Source organism: Centropristis striata, chromosome 4 (assembly GCF_030273125.1).
Source record: "Centropristis striata isolate RG_2023a ecotype Rhode Island chromosome 4, C.striata_1.0, whole genome shotgun sequence".
Lineage (NCBI taxonomy): Eukaryota > Metazoa > Chordata > Actinopteri > Perciformes > Serranidae > Centropristis > Centropristis striata.
The window spans coordinates 30,185,022-30,203,260 of NC_081520.1; the positions used below are offsets into that span (position 1 = coordinate 30,185,022).

At 38.9% G+C, this 18,239-nt stretch overlaps 2 protein-coding genes across 2 annotated transcripts; one reads left to right on the forward strand and one right to left on the reverse strand.

Moving 5' to 3' along the window:
- Positions 1 to 4,470: 4,470 nt before the first annotated feature.
- aqp11 (aquaporin 11) lies at positions 4,471 to 8,508 on the forward strand. The gene is made up of 3 exons (XM_059331750.1): positions 4,471 to 5,260; positions 6,710 to 6,826; positions 7,593 to 8,508. The coding sequence occupies exons 1-3, from the start codon at positions 4,663 to 4,665 to the stop codon at positions 7,691 to 7,693; spliced, it is 816 nt and encodes a 271-aa protein (XP_059187733.1). The 5' UTR covers positions 4,471 to 4,662; the 3' UTR covers positions 7,694 to 8,508.
- A 907-nt stretch (positions 8,509 to 9,415) lies between these two features.
- Positions 9,416 to 14,569, reverse strand: clns1a (chloride channel, nucleotide-sensitive, 1A). The gene is made up of 8 exons (XM_059331751.1): positions 14,081 to 14,569; positions 13,230 to 13,366; positions 12,684 to 12,818; positions 12,374 to 12,484; positions 11,743 to 11,748; positions 11,088 to 11,261; positions 9,997 to 10,063; positions 9,416 to 9,862 (listed from the first exon to the last, which is right to left on the reverse strand). Coding segments are annotated over exons 1-8 (750 nt in total). The 5' UTR covers positions 14,200 to 14,569; the 3' UTR covers positions 9,416 to 9,861.
- Positions 14,570 to 18,239: the final 3,670 nt, after the last annotated feature.

The window sequence follows — 18,239 nt, forward strand, 5'->3', positions numbered from 1 at the left end:
GGCCTAAACACATCCAAGTTTATTCCTGACCAAGGCAGCTAAATGTAAATATCCTGCAACAGAGACAGAATATTTAGAGAGAGAAAAATTAAAAGCAAGGGGAAATGATACAGAGAGAGATGCTGGAAGTTATGCCAGAGAAATAAGAAAGATAATAACAAAGGGAAAAGCAGGAACGGAGTTAAAAGAGAAAACCGTACCCAACTCCAGAGGGAAATATCTGGTTCTTTAGCTGCTGAATGCTCCACTATGTTCACCCGCTAGATTGTAACTGTGTCTGTCTGCTCTTTGCTGCTAAATCTGTTTCCATGGCACTTTAACACACTTTGCTTTTATAGCTACACCAGTTTCCCACTAACCTTCATTGAGATATTTCAAGATCTTTTCAAATTTTTTGCATTTCATATTCCAGTTTTTTTTAATGGATATTGAATATTTGCATAAAACAGGTGGATGGATATGCTGCTATTGTTGTGTAAAGAATGAAAAAAACATTCTTGAGAGAGAAGTTCAAACCCTGGCTCCTTTCTCACCTCCACACACAAGGCCAACTGCTGCTGAAGTGGATGTGAAAGATGTAATGTAGCATATTGAGAGTGCCAATGCCCTCGACACATTACAAACACATTAATTCATCAGCCTGAACAGTATGTTTTTGTATTATGTTCCATACTACAATCTGTGAAATTAAGTACTACTCCTGCCCACTGTTCACTGCCTACTGACACCACCAAACCCCACTGAGAGAGGCAGACTGGCAGAGTAAAACCCTCTAATGGTACAGCTGTGGACCAATATCGAACTTCTTCATCTAATCATTAACAATTGACTATGAGTAACTTTTTGGGTCAACCCAAATGAGAAGTGATAGCTGAAGGGCTTCAAATGTGCAAAGGAGGTTTGGATGCTCCCAGAGCTTCATTACTTTCTCCATCTGTACAGAATTTGGTAAAATGGCCTTCTGTTTCTCTCCACCTTGAACAAGCTACAGCAGAAAATTAAGCATTCAAACTTTCTTCCTCTTTTAAACTACTTTTAAATATCTGAGGGTGTCTGCTCTTGATCTGATTTCTTTGATTACCTGCTAATGACGTTGTTTTATTGGCAGCTAAAAAAATAAATATGAAAATAATATGAAAAATAAAAATGAAGTTAAAAGAACACTTAACATAACAAATTGCAAGCATAAACATACACATTACATGGAAAAACAACTTAATTGCAATTATTTCCCCATGTCTGCTTGATAAATAAATAGGTAACGTTTATTGTTTCCATTTCCCAAGAAGCCAAAACATCAATAAATAAAAGTAATTGATGTTTCTTTCTTCTCAGCAAGAAATTACTCACATCAGCAGATTGTGTTGGAATATGAATGTTGACATGACCCGTGGCTACACCCAGTTCAGAAAATGATATCGTAATGTATGCACCAAGATAAGAGTGTAAAAGCTTTGTGAGTACCCAGGGAGGGACCAGGAGTCAAACCCAACCTGCTGTCGAATCAAATTCAAGGACTGCAAGAAATAATAAGGATAAAATCAGACTTTGTTAAGTCATTTCACTTTTAAAGATGTTTCAGTACAAGTTTGCTACATAGCAAAAAGACATAAAAGTACAAAAAGCAGTATATGTTTTGAAATTGAATGTGTTACTAAAGTGCAGTGGGACAAATCATCTGCTACCAAAATATATTCCCTCACCAAGTTGTTTTTGTGCCTAAAGCCAACCAAATCTAATCTTGTGTGTAATCAAAATATGTATTTATTTTTATTTAATATTTGAAGCGGCTGTGCCATTCTGTTGATGGCATCAGATCAGGAAATACTTATATGTGCCGTGCAGGAGGGTCAGTGGACCAGCAATGCATTCTGCTTCATTTGGAGGATTTGTATTTTCTTGTCAATAGAAAAAAAGTCTTAGTAAACTGTTGTCTTCTACAAGGTACACAATTTTCTTCAAACCAACACAGACACACTGTATATTTTCCTGTAGCAACAAAAAAGAAGAACCAATAAAACTATATCTATCCAATCAGAGACATGTTCTATAACATGTTGTTAATATGTTTTCTTTATTGCAGATTTAAATTGTAAAAATTCAATTAAAACATACTTTTAGGTCAGCTGTTTCAAAGAGGTAATTCTATACAGTATTTGAACAAAAACACAACAACTCATATGTACTTGTAGTGTACCATATTGTTAGTCCCAAACTGGTAAGAGTTGATTACTGGATCAGTAGCATCACAGATCATGATATCCATTGAAAAAGAAAGTCATTGTAAAACTGCAGATTGATGACACTGCTTGACAAACAAAACTGGTTTTCATTTGAAAACAGATTTTTACATTATTTGGAAAGATATCTGTCACAATAATGTAAACTTCTAGCACTAGCACTACCATAAGTGTTGCTACTGCAACTGCAGTTTGATTAAACATTGAATCACTAACAGTTCAAAGTGTGTTGTGTCTGTGTTTAGTTATTGTTAACACATTTCTATACATTACCAGAGAAACATGTAACTTCTTATATCCAACTGCAAATATTTAAAGAAATAAGACAGACAGATCAGTTGGACCAGAGTGCTAATTACACAGTGGTCCTTTAAAACACACACACACACACAGTAAGAAGATTATGCATAAAGCCAGCGTTCCTCTTTAAGCCGACTGACTGATGGTTTGTCCTTACCCTTTTGTGTGATCTGAACTCTTTGCGCCCTCTCACTCTTCTGTCCTCCCTTTGTTTCAGTTTTACTCTTATGTACCACAGAAGTCCTCCTCAGCAGATGGAGGAATGAAGAGCAGGAGTAGATGACACAAGACAGAAGGGTCCTTCTTCAGGAGAAGAAGTGTAGAGAAACATGTCAATCCCACAGCAGGAAAAAGACTGACATCTTCATTTGTATCCTTTTCTCCCACCTCAGACCTTTTCCTCTTTTTATGTAAAAGTGCCTTCTTTCCCCCCTTTTCTCTGTTCTGTCTTGTCAGTGTGACTTTTCTTCCTTCCCTCTCGGCAGATCTTTGTTTCACTCTCCTCTCTGCTATGTGAAGGTAGGTACAGAGGTATATGGAGTGAGTGAATGACTCCCTCCTCCCCCTCCCTCCCTCGTTCTTGTTGGTATTAATGGTGAAACGGCAAGCTGCTCATTCACTGCCACTGATCCCTGTTGCAGAGAGAGAGTCAGTGGGGGGTGATGAGGTATAACATAGAGGAGGTTGTAATTGGACACAAAACTGCACACACACACCCGCACACACAAACGATCACACACCAAAACAGTGGTTGTTGACAACTGTGTTTGTTGTTGTTCTCACCTTTCTGGACAGCATTCTGCAAGTCTGCTTGTTCATTCTTGAAGCATAATGTAGCCAGTTTACTCTCAGTCCCAGTGCAACTAATCCCCTTAGCCTCTCTGTACCACTATAACCAGTCTACTCAGTCTCTCCATCCCAGTATAACTAGTCCACTCAGCCGCTCTGTCCCACTATAACCAGTGCATTCAGCCTCTCTGTCCCACAATAATCAGCCCACTCAACCTCTCTGCCCCAGTTTATGCAGTCCACTCAGCCCTCTGCCCCACTAAAAACCAGTCCACTCAGCCTTCTTTCCCACTATAACCAGTCCACTCAGCCTCCCCATCCCAGGTGAACAGACAGACAGGTGGACCACATTTGAATCCTTGAAGAAGATCTAAGCTGCCTGTGTGTAATCATGTTCTTTCATAGTGCTGAATGAGGAAATGAATAAGGGAACAGCAACATCTAGTGTTGAGAGTAAAGAACTCTTCTGTGAAGGCCAAGCTTTTCACATTGAAGACAAAACCATGACAAACATAAAACACAGGGGATGTATCGTGTCCACAAAATCCCTAGAACACTCACATAAGGACTGAAAAGGGACAAAAAATGTTTGGACACTGCATCGGATTTATCTGGATTGGGCATTGGGAGGTAAATGTTAACCAGGTGAAGACTAAAGATGAGGACCTACAGAGAGGGATGAGAGGACAGGGGAAAGACAAGTGTTTCAGGAGAGAAATGAGAAGAAATTAGAGAACAGGATGGGAGAAGAAGAACATAAGGAGGACATGTGGAAGAATGTGGATGTGGGAGAGAGGTGTGTGGGGGGGGGGGTGGAAGACAGTAAAGGAGTAGCGATGATGTGTATTTCTTTGTCTGAGGAGTGCATGTATTTATTGTCATTACACATGATGTCAGGGTTTGACTGCCTGCTGTCACAGCCTGATAGACTGTCAAAGTATCCTAAATTTTCAGGGTCCAAAAGAGGTCTCCTCCTCTTTGTCATCTTAACTCCCTCTACATGTTTTTACTCCCAAATGTCCTCACCCAAATGTTTTTCTGCACATATGAAAACCACAGTAGGATGAGGGGGAGGGGGGAAGCTGCTGAATTCATTCACTTCCGCACCATGTGAACTATCGGTACTGAAGCTCAAGCTCCCGGTTGGACCCCGCATCCTCCGGGATACAGCAGCAGCAGCAGCCCGGCATAGCCGAGGCTTCCTTCAGTCAGAGGAAGCGAGAAAGACTGGAGTCTGGAGAGGAGGCATCAGTAGCTGGATGCACACAGTGGAGTCTGCCAGCGGCTGAAGCATCAGACACTCCCCGACTGAGAACGCACACCAGCCGAGAACATGTCTGCAGACGTGGCGGTGTCTCTGTCGCTGCTCGTGGGGATCGTGGCGCTCAGCGACGCGATACGCAGGTTGTTGAGCAGGGCCCTCGCGGATACCGGGCTTGCGGTATACGCGATGGAGCTCGTGTCCACCTTCCAGTTGTGCTGCTGCACGCACGAGCTGAAGCTGCTGTCCGAGGTGGGCGGGATCGAGCCTCGCCTCGCCCTCACCTTGACGTACCTCGCGGCCGTAGTCCACGGGCTCACCTTCAACGGGGCCATCGGCAACCCCTCTGGTGCGCTCGAGCACGTATACCACGCTAAGCTTACGGGGGGGTGCGCCCTGCGACGGATCGCGTGCCAGTTCGCTGCGGCAGCCGCCGCGCGCGCTGCGGTGCCGGTGATCTGGGGTATCGGGTTGTCGGAAGTGCACATGCGGCACAAGCTGCACGATTACCGGTGCATCAGCCCCATTCACGCGCCACTCCTCGAGGCCGCTGCCGTGGAGCTCGGGTGCGCCTTTGCGGTTCAGTCTGCTATAACGCACACGCGATCGGTGGAGGAGAAATACCGCGTGCACGCAGTAGCTGCGGTCATCGCATCAGTCGTCTATGCAGGTACAATGCTGACTCTTCAGGGTTAGGTTTCTTCTGTCATCGCCATGTGAATAATTATGTTTTATACAACAATTGTATTAAGGATATGTAAACACAGTCCAACTGTAGCCTAGTTACTGACATGATAATGTGAGGTCAGAGGTCAACCCTTCACCCTAAATGTTGTAGCTACTGATGCCCAGAATAATGACATGAAGCTGGCTGCATACACCATAATGAACAAACTTAATCACCATACACTGGCAACCACCCAGTTAGTGAAACTGAAGAGTATTCACATATCAGATGGGCATCATTTACCTTGTATAACAGTGTTTGTGCATATATCTCAAAGCCATCATACATCTCAGACATCACCATCGGAAGATTAATTGTATGCTACAACCACAAATAGTTTCCTCAGCTGAATTTCTACATAAAAATCTACCTAACTGGCCAATCATAGGTCTTCTAACTGTTGTCAAAAATCTGGCATTTGTCTTTTTGTGGCCAGGATGATAAAACATGCACAAATAAGCAATTCCTGTGACCAACTATGTGCTTGCAACCATGCATTCTTGCATTCATACACACAGCCTAACATCACTTGACCTGAGGGTTATGTGGCTGCCAAAGAGTAGGGAAAGTCAGTGTGCGAACTGTCCTGTACAATGACATTTATTGGACATCTGTCTGTCCTGGGAGATGGATCCCTCCTCTGTCTCTCCCTGAGGTTTCTTCTTCTTTTTCCCCTGTTTTTTGGGGTTTTGAGGAGTTTTTCCCTGGCCGATGTGAGGATCTACGGACAGAGGGTGTTGTGTACAGTCTGTAAAGCCCTTTGAGGCAAATCTGTGATTTGTGATTTTGGGCTATAAAAATAAAATTTACTTGACTATACCATCGGCTCTGGAGGAGCTCACTTTGCTTGGTTTTATTTATCACAAAACAAAGCAAAAGAGTTTCGGAAGAAGACTCATTAAGGTTTTAAAGAAAAAAACGTTTTTCTTCTCATCTTTGAATGACTTACAGAGTGACAGACAGTGATTTATAGTACGCCGCGGTGGTGATGTCAGGAACAGCATGCATGCTGGCATCTTTATCAAAGGGCGCTTGCACGAATCATACATCATTAGCCCATTAATTTTACACATTATCCACAGTGATGAAAAAAAACAACCAAAAAATAGAAATCCATTGCAAACAAACTGTCAATATTTTAGAGACCCCCCCCCCATGCATGGAATGCAATTAATGTAATTTGCTGTTTTGAACATGAAAGCAAATTCTTCACGCATACTGACTTTTCTGTGACATTTTCAATGTGAACACACTCCTGTAAGCAAAAACTTGTGTAGAATTATTATGTAATCTCATGTCCTCTTCAATATTTCACAGATGTTTAAAATGAATTAAGAGTGGATGCAGTTTTGGTCCTTAAAAGTTTATTCATATTTGTGTGTGTGTGTCCAGGTGGCAGTGTGACGGGAGCAGTGTTTAACCCGGCGTTAGCCTTCTCCACACAGTTCCGCTGCAGTGGACACTCCTTCCTGGAGTACTGTCTGGTCTACTGGCTCAGCCCCCTGTTGGGTAAGACCCACAGATACACACTGATATCAGATATCCACAGGTCAAAAAAACCCCAAAAAACTCCCAATTAATTAATTTACAAAGGTCCTGAGTATTTTTTTCTAGCCTGCCCTAGTGAGTAACATAAGTTGAAAATTATCATTTTTGATTTTAGCAAAACTAGCTGAATAAAACTGATGTTCCGTAAAATTAATATGTAAACCTTACATTAATTTCATATTAACAAGTTATCGAGTCATATTAACTGGAGATGTATACTGCTGGGAAGTACTGATTGAATGTGATGTTAATTAATACTCATGAACTACCAAGGTTTCATACAAAAACATATGCATAATTATTTGTATGATATTTTTGAAAAATATGACTATTCCATTTAATATTGTGAAACTGGTTTCAACATGTGGCTGAAGTGAAACACTACTTGGTTAAATTTAGAATAGAAGATCATGTTTTGCGTTGAAAAGAAGTACCTATAAATGATCAATACTGCTTGGTAGTTTAGTCTATGACAGTGCATAATTTATTTGTTGATTATATTTGGTATTAATAATCTGAATCTGCAAACTAAGCTGTCAAATAAATGTAGTGGAGCAAAAAGTACAGTATATCCCTAGTAGTAGCAGTGACTGTAAATACTATATTGATCTATAGTTTCAAGCTACAAGGTTCTTAATGCCAATTTCTAGAAAGTTTCTTAAAGCAAAGCAAATCTTCTCTAAGTATTAAAATGTACTTGTTCCTCTTCTACCTTTTGCTGTTGTAGGTATGATGAGCTCAGTGCTGCTGTTTGATAAACTTGTCCCGCGGCTGTTAAGCAGATCACCGTCTCTCCATCTCCCCACGGAGACCAAGAAGAGTGCATGAGCACCGCCAGCTGTCGGCATTTTAAACCCAGAGCACACACCGAGATGTTTATAGGACTGAAAGTCACCACAAGTTAGAAAAAGAATAACAGCACTAATATGCACTTTAAGACTCCAAGACCTCAAGAGCACATCTTAGAAGTTAAAAACAAAACTAAAGACTCTAAATGTAGTGTTTTTGTAAAATCGATCTCATAAACAGGACTGCAGAAACTGATTGACCACGTTTTTACTTTACAAGGTGGTAGGTTGAACATTAATTACAATTACTGCAATGCTTGAGTTCCTTTCAGTTAACGCTTAACTGATTTAACCTTTTAGACACTGTAACACTTTTACAGAGCCAATGTCATCTCTACAACCGATCAAACACACTGAAAATGTGAAACATCTGTTGCTATAATATGAATGATAATAATGAACCAACAAGGTTTGCTTTGTACTTGCATGATTTTTTTGGCAGATTACAGCATGTCAATGTCAATGTCAAGTCGCGCAAACAAGTATTGCAGTTGCAATAATATGCATTGACTAATTAATAGAATGTGACATTTATAATGTAAAGTTTAGAATTGTATGTTCTGAGTATAACAATAACTATTTGTATCAGTTTTCTTTACGAAGTTACAAAGTGCTTAACAGAGAAATTGTATATCTACAGCATATAACTCATGTTTAGAGCCCATTATATCGGTCGGACGATTCTATCAGCTGATATGGACACAGATATCACCGGTATCTACTGCAGATATTATCACAGATATATCTGTAATCGGAAAGATGTATTCCATATGCACCACTTTAACAACTTTTTTTTTCTTACAGATTATAATGCATAAAACAATCCTAAGAAACAAAAATTTCAGCCGATATGTCAATATCAGAATCTTTTACTTCTTAATTTCAGTATTGGGAATGGCCCAAAAGTCCAGTATCGGTCGGGCTCTATTCATGTTTATACTCAATGACATTCCAGAGCCAAGCACATTGTAGCAACACAGTGTACACAGATCTGTTAGTGTTTGCACAGATTTAACCGGTGCCTTTCAATTCTCTGTAAAAACTGGAAAGATGGATTAAACTGTGCATTAAGTGTAAGTAATGCAAAGACATTTGGTTTGGATATTCATATCAACCTCAAAATGAATTTAACTTTGGTCTTCCTGACTTTTTCTTAATGAAAATGCAACTGGGTACAATAGGACATCTTGGTAATTTTTGGAATGCTGCATTTGACTTGAATTGGGGTATATGAAATATTTTTCTGGAATACTACTACCGCTACTGGAATGAACAGAAAGGTTCTGCCTGATTTTAAAGCTTGTATTGAAACAAAAAAATTCACTAACCCAGTATCAGACTTAACTGAGGTGCTGTAGCTGTAAAATGTCAAACCTACTATAAGAGCAACCACACAAAATCTGTGCAAAACTCTTTAACAAAAATAAAATAGATTGGACTAATGAGTGTGAGGAGTGTTTACCTTTGAGTTTAAAGCTTGCATAAGTGGTAAATGAATCAGTCAGCATTCATCGGTGTAGGTAGACATACTGATATTTTCATCATGTTAATGTGTTTATTCTGTTTTCTTGTACTTATTGATGTCTGTACTTTTTCAAGCAGCCATGTTGGCCAGGTCTTCCTTGTAAAATGGGTTTTTTGATCTTAACCGGACTTACCTGATTAAATAAGACAAAATCTAAAAATAAATAAAGCAAAAAAATACATTTTTCATACAAAAACCTGCATTTATTGACATTTTAATACAAAGACATTTACTCTCCTCTGCAGGAAAATCAGATATTAAATTGGTCGTTAGGTACAAAAGAGATTTTTTTTTTCCTTTTTTGTTACAGTCAACAAAAGGATGTGCACATTTGGGGTTGCACCTCAATAATCTACAGTCACTGCATACAGCTTTACTTTATTCATATGACTTGGACAAATTAGTCGAGATGAAGGTGAGCAGAAAACCAAGAACACAATGCAACTTATGACCTCCAATGCAGCACACAGGAGAAAACATAGGAAGCTACAAAAGCAGTGAAAGTACATGGGAAACAGTTTATTTGACAAGAGAGTATGAGTAAGAGCTGAAAGCCTCAAATAAGTGCTGCTGTCCTCTTTTTCAATCCCATGATGGTGCTTTGATTGGCCGCTGATATGACTTCTACAGAAAGTGAGATAAAACATGATTGAACCAGACTTCTCGTATTCTAATCATCTGAATCTATTGACAAAATGTTTGATTTTTGCTCCTTATCATATATGTTATTTCATGTTTAGTTTCACTGTTATCATTACCAGTGCTCAACGTCTGCGTCCTCAAACTGACCGGCCTCCAACGCTGCTGCATCCACCTCCATACCATCTGCCAACAACAGCAAACAAAGATTTCTGACTGGAATTCTCATGTACATAACTAAACTATCGGGCGTGATCGAGTTCTTGTTCTCCTTTGCTACTCTGAACTTACATCAGGTTTTTTTTTTTTTTGACATTTATTTTTATTGAGCGCTGATAGTACAGGACATGTACAAAAATACAACATTCACAAAAGAAAACTTTGGACCAATGCTCACATCGTTTTTTGTTTTTTGTATGAAAGCAAAGCATCTAAACCAGAAGGTGATGATATGTATGGAAAGTTGGGGTCATGATGCTGAAGAAAGTGGCGGACTTGGAAATATCGAAACAGGCTCGACCGAGGAAGGCCAAATTTATGTGATAAGTTATCAAAGCTAGCAAAAATATTGTTTATATACATATCTTTAAATTTATAAATGCCTTGTCTTTGCCAGAGAGTAAATTCGGAGTCTGATCTAGCTGGGAGGAAAAGGTGATTATTGTGTATGGAACTTAGATGGAGAAGATTATTAAACCCAAAGTTACGTCTAAGTTGAAACCATATTTTGAGGGTATTTATGACCACTGGATTTTTGGTGTATTGAGAAATAGAGATGGGAAGGCTGGAGGTGACCAGGGCTCTAAGAGACGTTGAAATGCAAGAAGCAGCTTCGAAATGGCACCGGTCTGTATCAGGAGTGTGGAGCCAATACATGATTTTTTTGAACATTTGAGGCCCAATAATAACAAAGATTTGGAAGAGCTAGGCCACCCTGCATTCTAGGCCTCTGTAACAGTTCTTTACATCAGGTGTAACAAAAAAAACTGATTCTCATGAACTGGTGACCTACTTCCTTTGAGGGATGGTTGTATGACATATCTTCCACCATTCAAAAGGTAAGGGTTTGATTTGGGAACAGGAACTATATCTATTTGTATCCATTATAATAGTGGTGTCAATTCTTGTTTCTTTTTCATTATTTATTATTACAAAAATAAATAAATCAGTATCTACAATCAGAGTGATGCTGTATGTGTTTGACTCAAACCTTCAAATTCAGCGTTGCTTTGTTCAGTTCGGACCCCGGCCATGTTGTACTGCTGAGCGACTGACTGGGCTAACATCCCCTCCAGCCTCTCCAGAGTGGCCTGGCCCTCTTGTGTGAGTGCCGACAGACCCTCATCACACGTGTAGAAGGTCGGGATGTCAGCGTGGCCGTGTTCTGGGTAGTGAAGGAGAGCCAATGGTTAAAACAGCAGCAACATGCTTCATATAGAATACAGTAACTGTACTTGGTCTCTATATAGGATTTATGAGAACTAAAACTATATATATATATATATATATTATAAATATTTAATACAAAAAGTAGTTGTACACAACAATGAATACATTTTAAAGTGTTCATTGATAAATCAACCGGTCAATCACAGATGTTTATCTCATATGCGGCAGATTTGATAAAATCACCTGCGTCCAGTAAAACTCACAAAACTCAAATAACAGATGCATTGTTTATCTTTAGTTGACTGAATTGGCCGCAGGGGCTTTGAATATTGTTTAGCAAATTAGAAGCATGAATACATTCAGCGAAATTTTGCAGATTTTCATTGCGAAAAAAAACAACTGTTGATTACATTCGGGTTTGCTCATAAAGTAGAAAGGTTGTGTAAATGTGTAGTGATGAATGCTGGATGTCTTACCTGCTTCTGCAACCAAAGAGTCCCGACATCCAGGGAGAGACAAATTGAGACAGAAGGAGAAGGAGAGTCAATGTTTTATATCGAGTCCACAGCATGATATATTATACTGTCAGATTAAAACCCTTGTGTCCAAAATGTAAAAGGAAGGGAGAAATACAGGAGGTGGAGAGAAGTTGAACAAAACTCCCATTGAGTCTCAGGGCTACAGACTTACTTTTACTTTTGTTGCACTGGTGCACCAGCACATATATTTACGTAATGCCTTAACCCAATAAACAAATGATTGTAAACAGGAATAAAGGTTCAGATAAATCCGTTTTTGAGACAGAGGAGGCAATCATTGCTGAAGTCAGCTCTGAATAATTTTCACACAGTTCTGCAACAATCAAAGCACACAAAAGCAAATGGAAATCAGGGGGCACCTGACGGTACATATGCAGACACAGCTGCCTCTATGTAAACAATTAACACCCGCTTGTATAGCTTACAGTAATTCATGCCATCCCACTCAATCTACACGAGTTGTCATAATTACAATAACATTAATTGCAAAACTAACACATTAAGTTATACATCACAACACTGTTTGCCTGCATGTTGTATGTGTGCATCTTCATGCGATTTTCCTCACCAGCCTCCTCCACGTCGTACTCTTCTCCCTCAAAGTCGTTGTCGGAGTCGTCGTCCTCTGGGTCAGGGTGCAGCGCCTGGCACTCACACATTGCTGAGAACATGGGCTCCACTGTATATAAAACACACAAATGAGATGCTACATCAGAGACAGTGCTGAAAGAAATGTGTTAAATGATAAGGCTCTTAATATTTTATATTGTTTCTAACAGTCATCAAATCCTATGAAAACCAACAATGTGTGGCTTCAGTAAAGGAACAAGATCAGTCTATGCATCAGTCGGACCACAATCCTCAGTGTGATCACTCACATGCCACTTTGTCGCTTGGCACAAACCGAATCTCTGTGATCACTCCTTCTTCATCATCATCACCACCGCCACTGCTGCTGTCGTCCTCGTCTTCATCATCAGCTGCTTTCTCTGCCATTTCTGCCTCATTCTCACCTGCAAGGATGGAGGATGAAAACATAAGGGTGGTGCACACTGTTAGAATCTTTTTGTGGTCATTACATCAAAGGTCAGAGGACACATGAGCCAATGTGCCACGTTCCGGCTGTGACTTGGTTTTGTTTAATCCTCTGCCCACCTTGATACCACACAAGGAGCATTACAGAAAGTGTTTTGTCTTCCAGCTGTGTTTTAGTTGAGTAAAATACATTCATCATCATAATTATTTTGTATCTGTATTTCACAAAGTGAGGAGAACATTCCCAACATGCTGCAGCTTTATCAAAAACTTGGCATATATTTAAAGTGGAGCAGAGTGGAGAACCTTGCTGGTAAAGCCACGCAAGTGGTTACTTTTTGGACTCACCAATTGATCTTTTAATACAAATGTTTTTGTTTCACTCTCACCCGTGAGTTTGCCGTTGACCATGATGTACAGGTGCTCCTGCGGGTAAGCACTGACGTCTCTGGAGATGGCATGCAGGCCGATCGTGGGATACTCCAGAGAGAAACCCATCCCCGACCCATCAAACCAGGACAGGCGCCTGCGGAAGAGAAGCACAGATAGAGCTGACAGTTCTTGGTCCATAATGCACACTGAATGCCATTTTACAGTTGCAGGAAAAATAGGGAAAGAGACAAAGCTACAAGCCCACAAAGGTTTAATTTCACATTTTCTTATAAACAGCTTTCGTAGCTTTGGAAACTATGGATATTTATCTATTACCAAATTTAGTGATCGCTCACGAGAAAGATTAAATAGATGACCCGTTTTAGCTACAAATATATTTTAAAAAAAGTTTTTAAAAAAGACAAAATGACTGTTTCAATTGCCCAGAGCACCAGGGTGAAATCTTAATCATTCAACTTGATGGCAATAATAAAAACAACAGAAACAAGAAGTTGGAGAAATTGGTTAAGAGTTTGCTTAGATTAGGATACTGGTTTGGAAGGGGTTACAAAAACGCATTTGTGCTTTGAGTCTTTTTTTCTGATTGGTTTTGGCGAATATATCAATTAAAACAACAAAAACAAATTGGCATTGGTATTATTTTGAAAGTGATTACTCCGGAAGTGGTTAGCACGAGGAGTGGCGGTGTTATGTAGCATGAACCTGTTATTACACTTTCTGTCCTGTATATTAGTGTCCTTTAACACCATGCTTGTATAAAACTCTGATAACACATCAGACTGAACACTGACCTCACAAGTAAACCAGTGATTTAAAGGAGAAAACAAGCGCCACGTGCATCACTTACGTTTCAGCGACGTACAGCGTGCCGCAGCCGAGCTTCTGGCCGTCCATCACCGCTGTGGTCTCGGCTTGCTCATGCCGCACTCCTTCGGTGGGAGGACGGAGGTTTTTCAGTAAAACCATTGTCAACCGTTGCGGACCCGCTGGATGAGGCGGCGGAGGAGGAAAGAAACCGGACTCTGCTGTCAACAAGAAGCTGTGTGACCTATTTCGTGTCACAAAAGCTTGCTAATTTAACCAGGGATAACTTCTTAGAAAATGAACGCTCGACAGCTGGAGGCGGATAAACTGCCACCCGAGTTGTTCGCTTCTCCTCCCGGATTAACACAACCAGACTCAGGCGGTGTAAAGTCTGTAAATACATAAGTCAGCAAACTGCTGTTGACGCTCCTGATGCTACTACTCCTTAGTGTCGACTTCTCAAAGATGAAATATCGCGGCAAGATGCACAACGAAGCCACACGTTTTAAAAAAGGAAAACAAATCACGTGACGACCTCGAACAATGCGTAGTTGCGTCATGTTATACGTCGAATTACGTTTGAGAATACTGCACAAAAATATCCAACAAACATTGTTTTTGGACACCATATTTGATTTATGGTTGCCTATATTGTACTTGGAAACCATTTCAGAATTACACAATGCATTAAAGTAATTGAGACAATCATTACGAATGTTAAAAAGTTAATACATAAATAAATGTGATATATTATCACCTATTTCGACGAATGTGAAGATAGATTTTGTACACCCGTAAACTTAAAAAAAAAATCATATTAACAATATTTGCATTATTAATTACATTAAGAATCTGACTTTATCTTACTTTGACTTTTCAGGTTTATAATCATGAGCTTTTCCTGCCATCTGGTGGTCATATTGCGTAATGACATCCCGTGATTTCTAAAAATATTATTTTGTGTTTTTAGCATTTTTTTTTTTTTTTAAATCTTTACTTATACGGGTAATCACATTGAGACACTGGGTCTCATTCTCAATCAAGACCTGCTGAGAACATGCAGCACAAAGTTAGGATAGCAGTGCATTTTATACAAAGCACACAGGTCCTAAAATGTTAAGTGCAGTGCTAAATTATTATTTCTAACGAACTTGAAAACAATACAACTTTAAATGAGAACAACAGACCTCCGTAGACGTTCTCTCCAGATTTTTAATCTTTTTTTTAACCGGATGTACTACTTATATGTAATTAGGTCTAACTTGACGAACGCGAAATGTAATGTAGTCGGGCAGCGCATGCATGATCTGATTGTAGTTACACAACGTAACCACCAGATGGCAGCGTAAACAGATACAATAAATGAATATACCAAACTGTAAAGCAAAGATAGAAAAAAGAAAGGGTAAAAACATCAACGATTCTACCCTAACCTTATTGATTTAAAGATGAAAATAAGGCACAGACAGTGTGGTTTTGAGGAAATGCCTGGGATGTTGTTTTTAATAACTTATAAGACATTTATGTTACAGCAATACTACAGTAACAGTACAACAGAGAAATGAAAGGAGCCACATTCACATCCAGCTGTGGCTGTTTGAATGCACATCAGTTGGACTGATTTTTTTTTTTTTTATTCTGCTGCAGTGCTGAACACAGATGCACAGCAGGTTCAGTGGAATGATTTGGGGCTGGTGGCATGAGCCTCCACTGTTTTAGTAGAACAGGTGGGCTGGTTCATCTTGCCTTAAAGAGTTTGTTGAGGGTTTTAGAGTCCATGGTGTCCAAATGTGTCAGATCATGATAACAGAAAACACATCTGGAGAAATAGTTTAAAAGTATCAATTCTGGCTCTGTAAAAATCTTTTTAGAGGGTTAGGGTTAGGGTTAGCACTGCGTGTCCTGATGAGCTCATAAATTATATAAAATCACTGTCATGATCAAGATTAAGGGGATTTTTCTAAACACAAGTATTTCAATCAGGATCTTGGAGATATCACTTGATTAGAAATTAAACAGGTAATGAGAGCCTGTTTGAAGAACATTTCATTTGATGTAATTGGTGTTTTTTTTCCTAAGGGATCCCCACAAACCTGAATAACTGCAGGAAAGTACCTTAAAGAACATTTAGTCATTTCACCGGCAGTAATCTCCAGCCTTGTTGGGTTCTTTTCAGTTAATTCCCCAAATCCATTATTATCTGACAGTGAGAGCAGGGCCAGTATGTACCAGTAATCCCAGTCACAGTCACAATAAACTTATTTGATGCTTTTGGAAAAAGTACTCCTGCACAAATTCTGCCGAGTTGTTTTGTGTATGAATGTCCTCCATTTTCATTCTAAAAAAGCAAGTGTGTGTGTGTCTCACTAACAGGAATAACTCCACCTCCAAGAGCATGGACTCCCCCCAATGTATTGTTCATTTTAATGTCTCGTACAACTAAATTTATTTTTTTTTTAAATTTGTTTGGACTAATATAATGATAACAACAAAAATAGCTCATAAGAGTTTAATTTAAGCGCTGATATCTAGACATTTTCCATGGTTTTCTTGATGATGATTTAGGTCATTATCAAGAAAACCATGGAAAATATCTAGATATCAGCTCTTAAATTAAACTCTTGACTGACTCAATATTTGGTTGGGGCTGTTTAAATTGAACTACTGGAAATTGACTTTTACATATTCTAATTTATTGAGATGCACCTGTACTTTAGGTACTACGCTATGACTATGGATTGATACATTTGGTAATAAGTCAGGGTTGTTTGCATCGAGATTAGCAAATGTATTTATTAGTGGTTGTGTAAGATTAATAACTATAATATGAAAATGGTGAAACTAAGTAAACTTTGTTTTAGCCAACAATGTAAATTTATATATTGAGGTAAAATCTTGTCTGGCATTATAAGATAAGATCAGATAAGATATAACTTTATTTATCCCACTGAGGGGAAATTTAGTTGTCACAGCAGCTCAAGATACAGACACAGAGATATAAGAACAGAATAAGAATAAGAATATAAAAATAAGACATAAACATACATTCTATACATTAATTTCTGCTATTTGGCATTTATTATTAATATATAGTATTGTGTTGTTTGTTTTCCTGAGAGTACTTTGCATTTTACAGATATGGCACATTGGAGAAAATATATTTTAGCATTATATATTCTATCGAAAATTAGACATGTCTGTGAAGGAAGAAGAGGGCTAATTCAGGATCAGTTTTAAATCCTTCCAAATCCTGCAGTTCTCTCCATCTGCCAAATGACCGACCAAGGTTGACTTTTTAAAACTGAGACTGTTTAATAACCTGTAAAAAGCTCCTTGGAATACTTTTAATTACTGTTCCACCACTGACCTGTCTGTTTGTCAATCAACATTCTGCAGGAGAATTCGTCATCATGTACACTCATCCTAACCCTCTTTTCTGCAGACATCCTGCTACTTGTGTCTTCTCCTCCTTCTCAGTTGACAAACAATTGTTTAACCTCAAACACTGTTACGGATAGTTTTGCTCAGACACCTGCTATTAGGTTATTGCCTCTAATGGTAGTTAGAGGTTGGAAAAACAACAATAATCGAGGATGGATCAGAGACCCCCAACTCCCTGACTACTGCAGTGTCTCTCTGTCAAGTGGACTTTCAGATCCTAGCAATGGGAGACATATATATATATATATATATATATATATATATATTTGGTGAATGGGGATTTTGTTTTCCTTTTTCCCCCAATGATTGTTTTGGGTTTACTGTTTCTTTTTTCTAATGATCTTGGCTTTTTACACTGAAATATTAAGAAAACATCTTAGAGACACTGGATTAGAAAGGCCTTTATAGTCAAATACAGCTGCTTCTTGAAATACATTACATTGTCTTAAGTCATCTTTTTGCTCCCTGTTACAGGTTTTCTTTGAATTCAGATGAATTAAATTTTATGAACTATGGGCTGTATTGCACAAAATTTCTTACACTGAAATCAAAACTGCTCTGTTCATTGGATACTAGAGATGCACTCATTGTAACAAAAAATATCTTTGATACTGTTTTTTGTTGTTTATTTTGTTTTTATATATATTATTTTGTTTGTCTTCATAATAAAAAAGTAACTGAACTGTTTAAAAGGACTGTTTTGTCCAAGTCTGACCGCAAACAACCCTCACAACATATAGCCTGCACAAAAATATTAGACC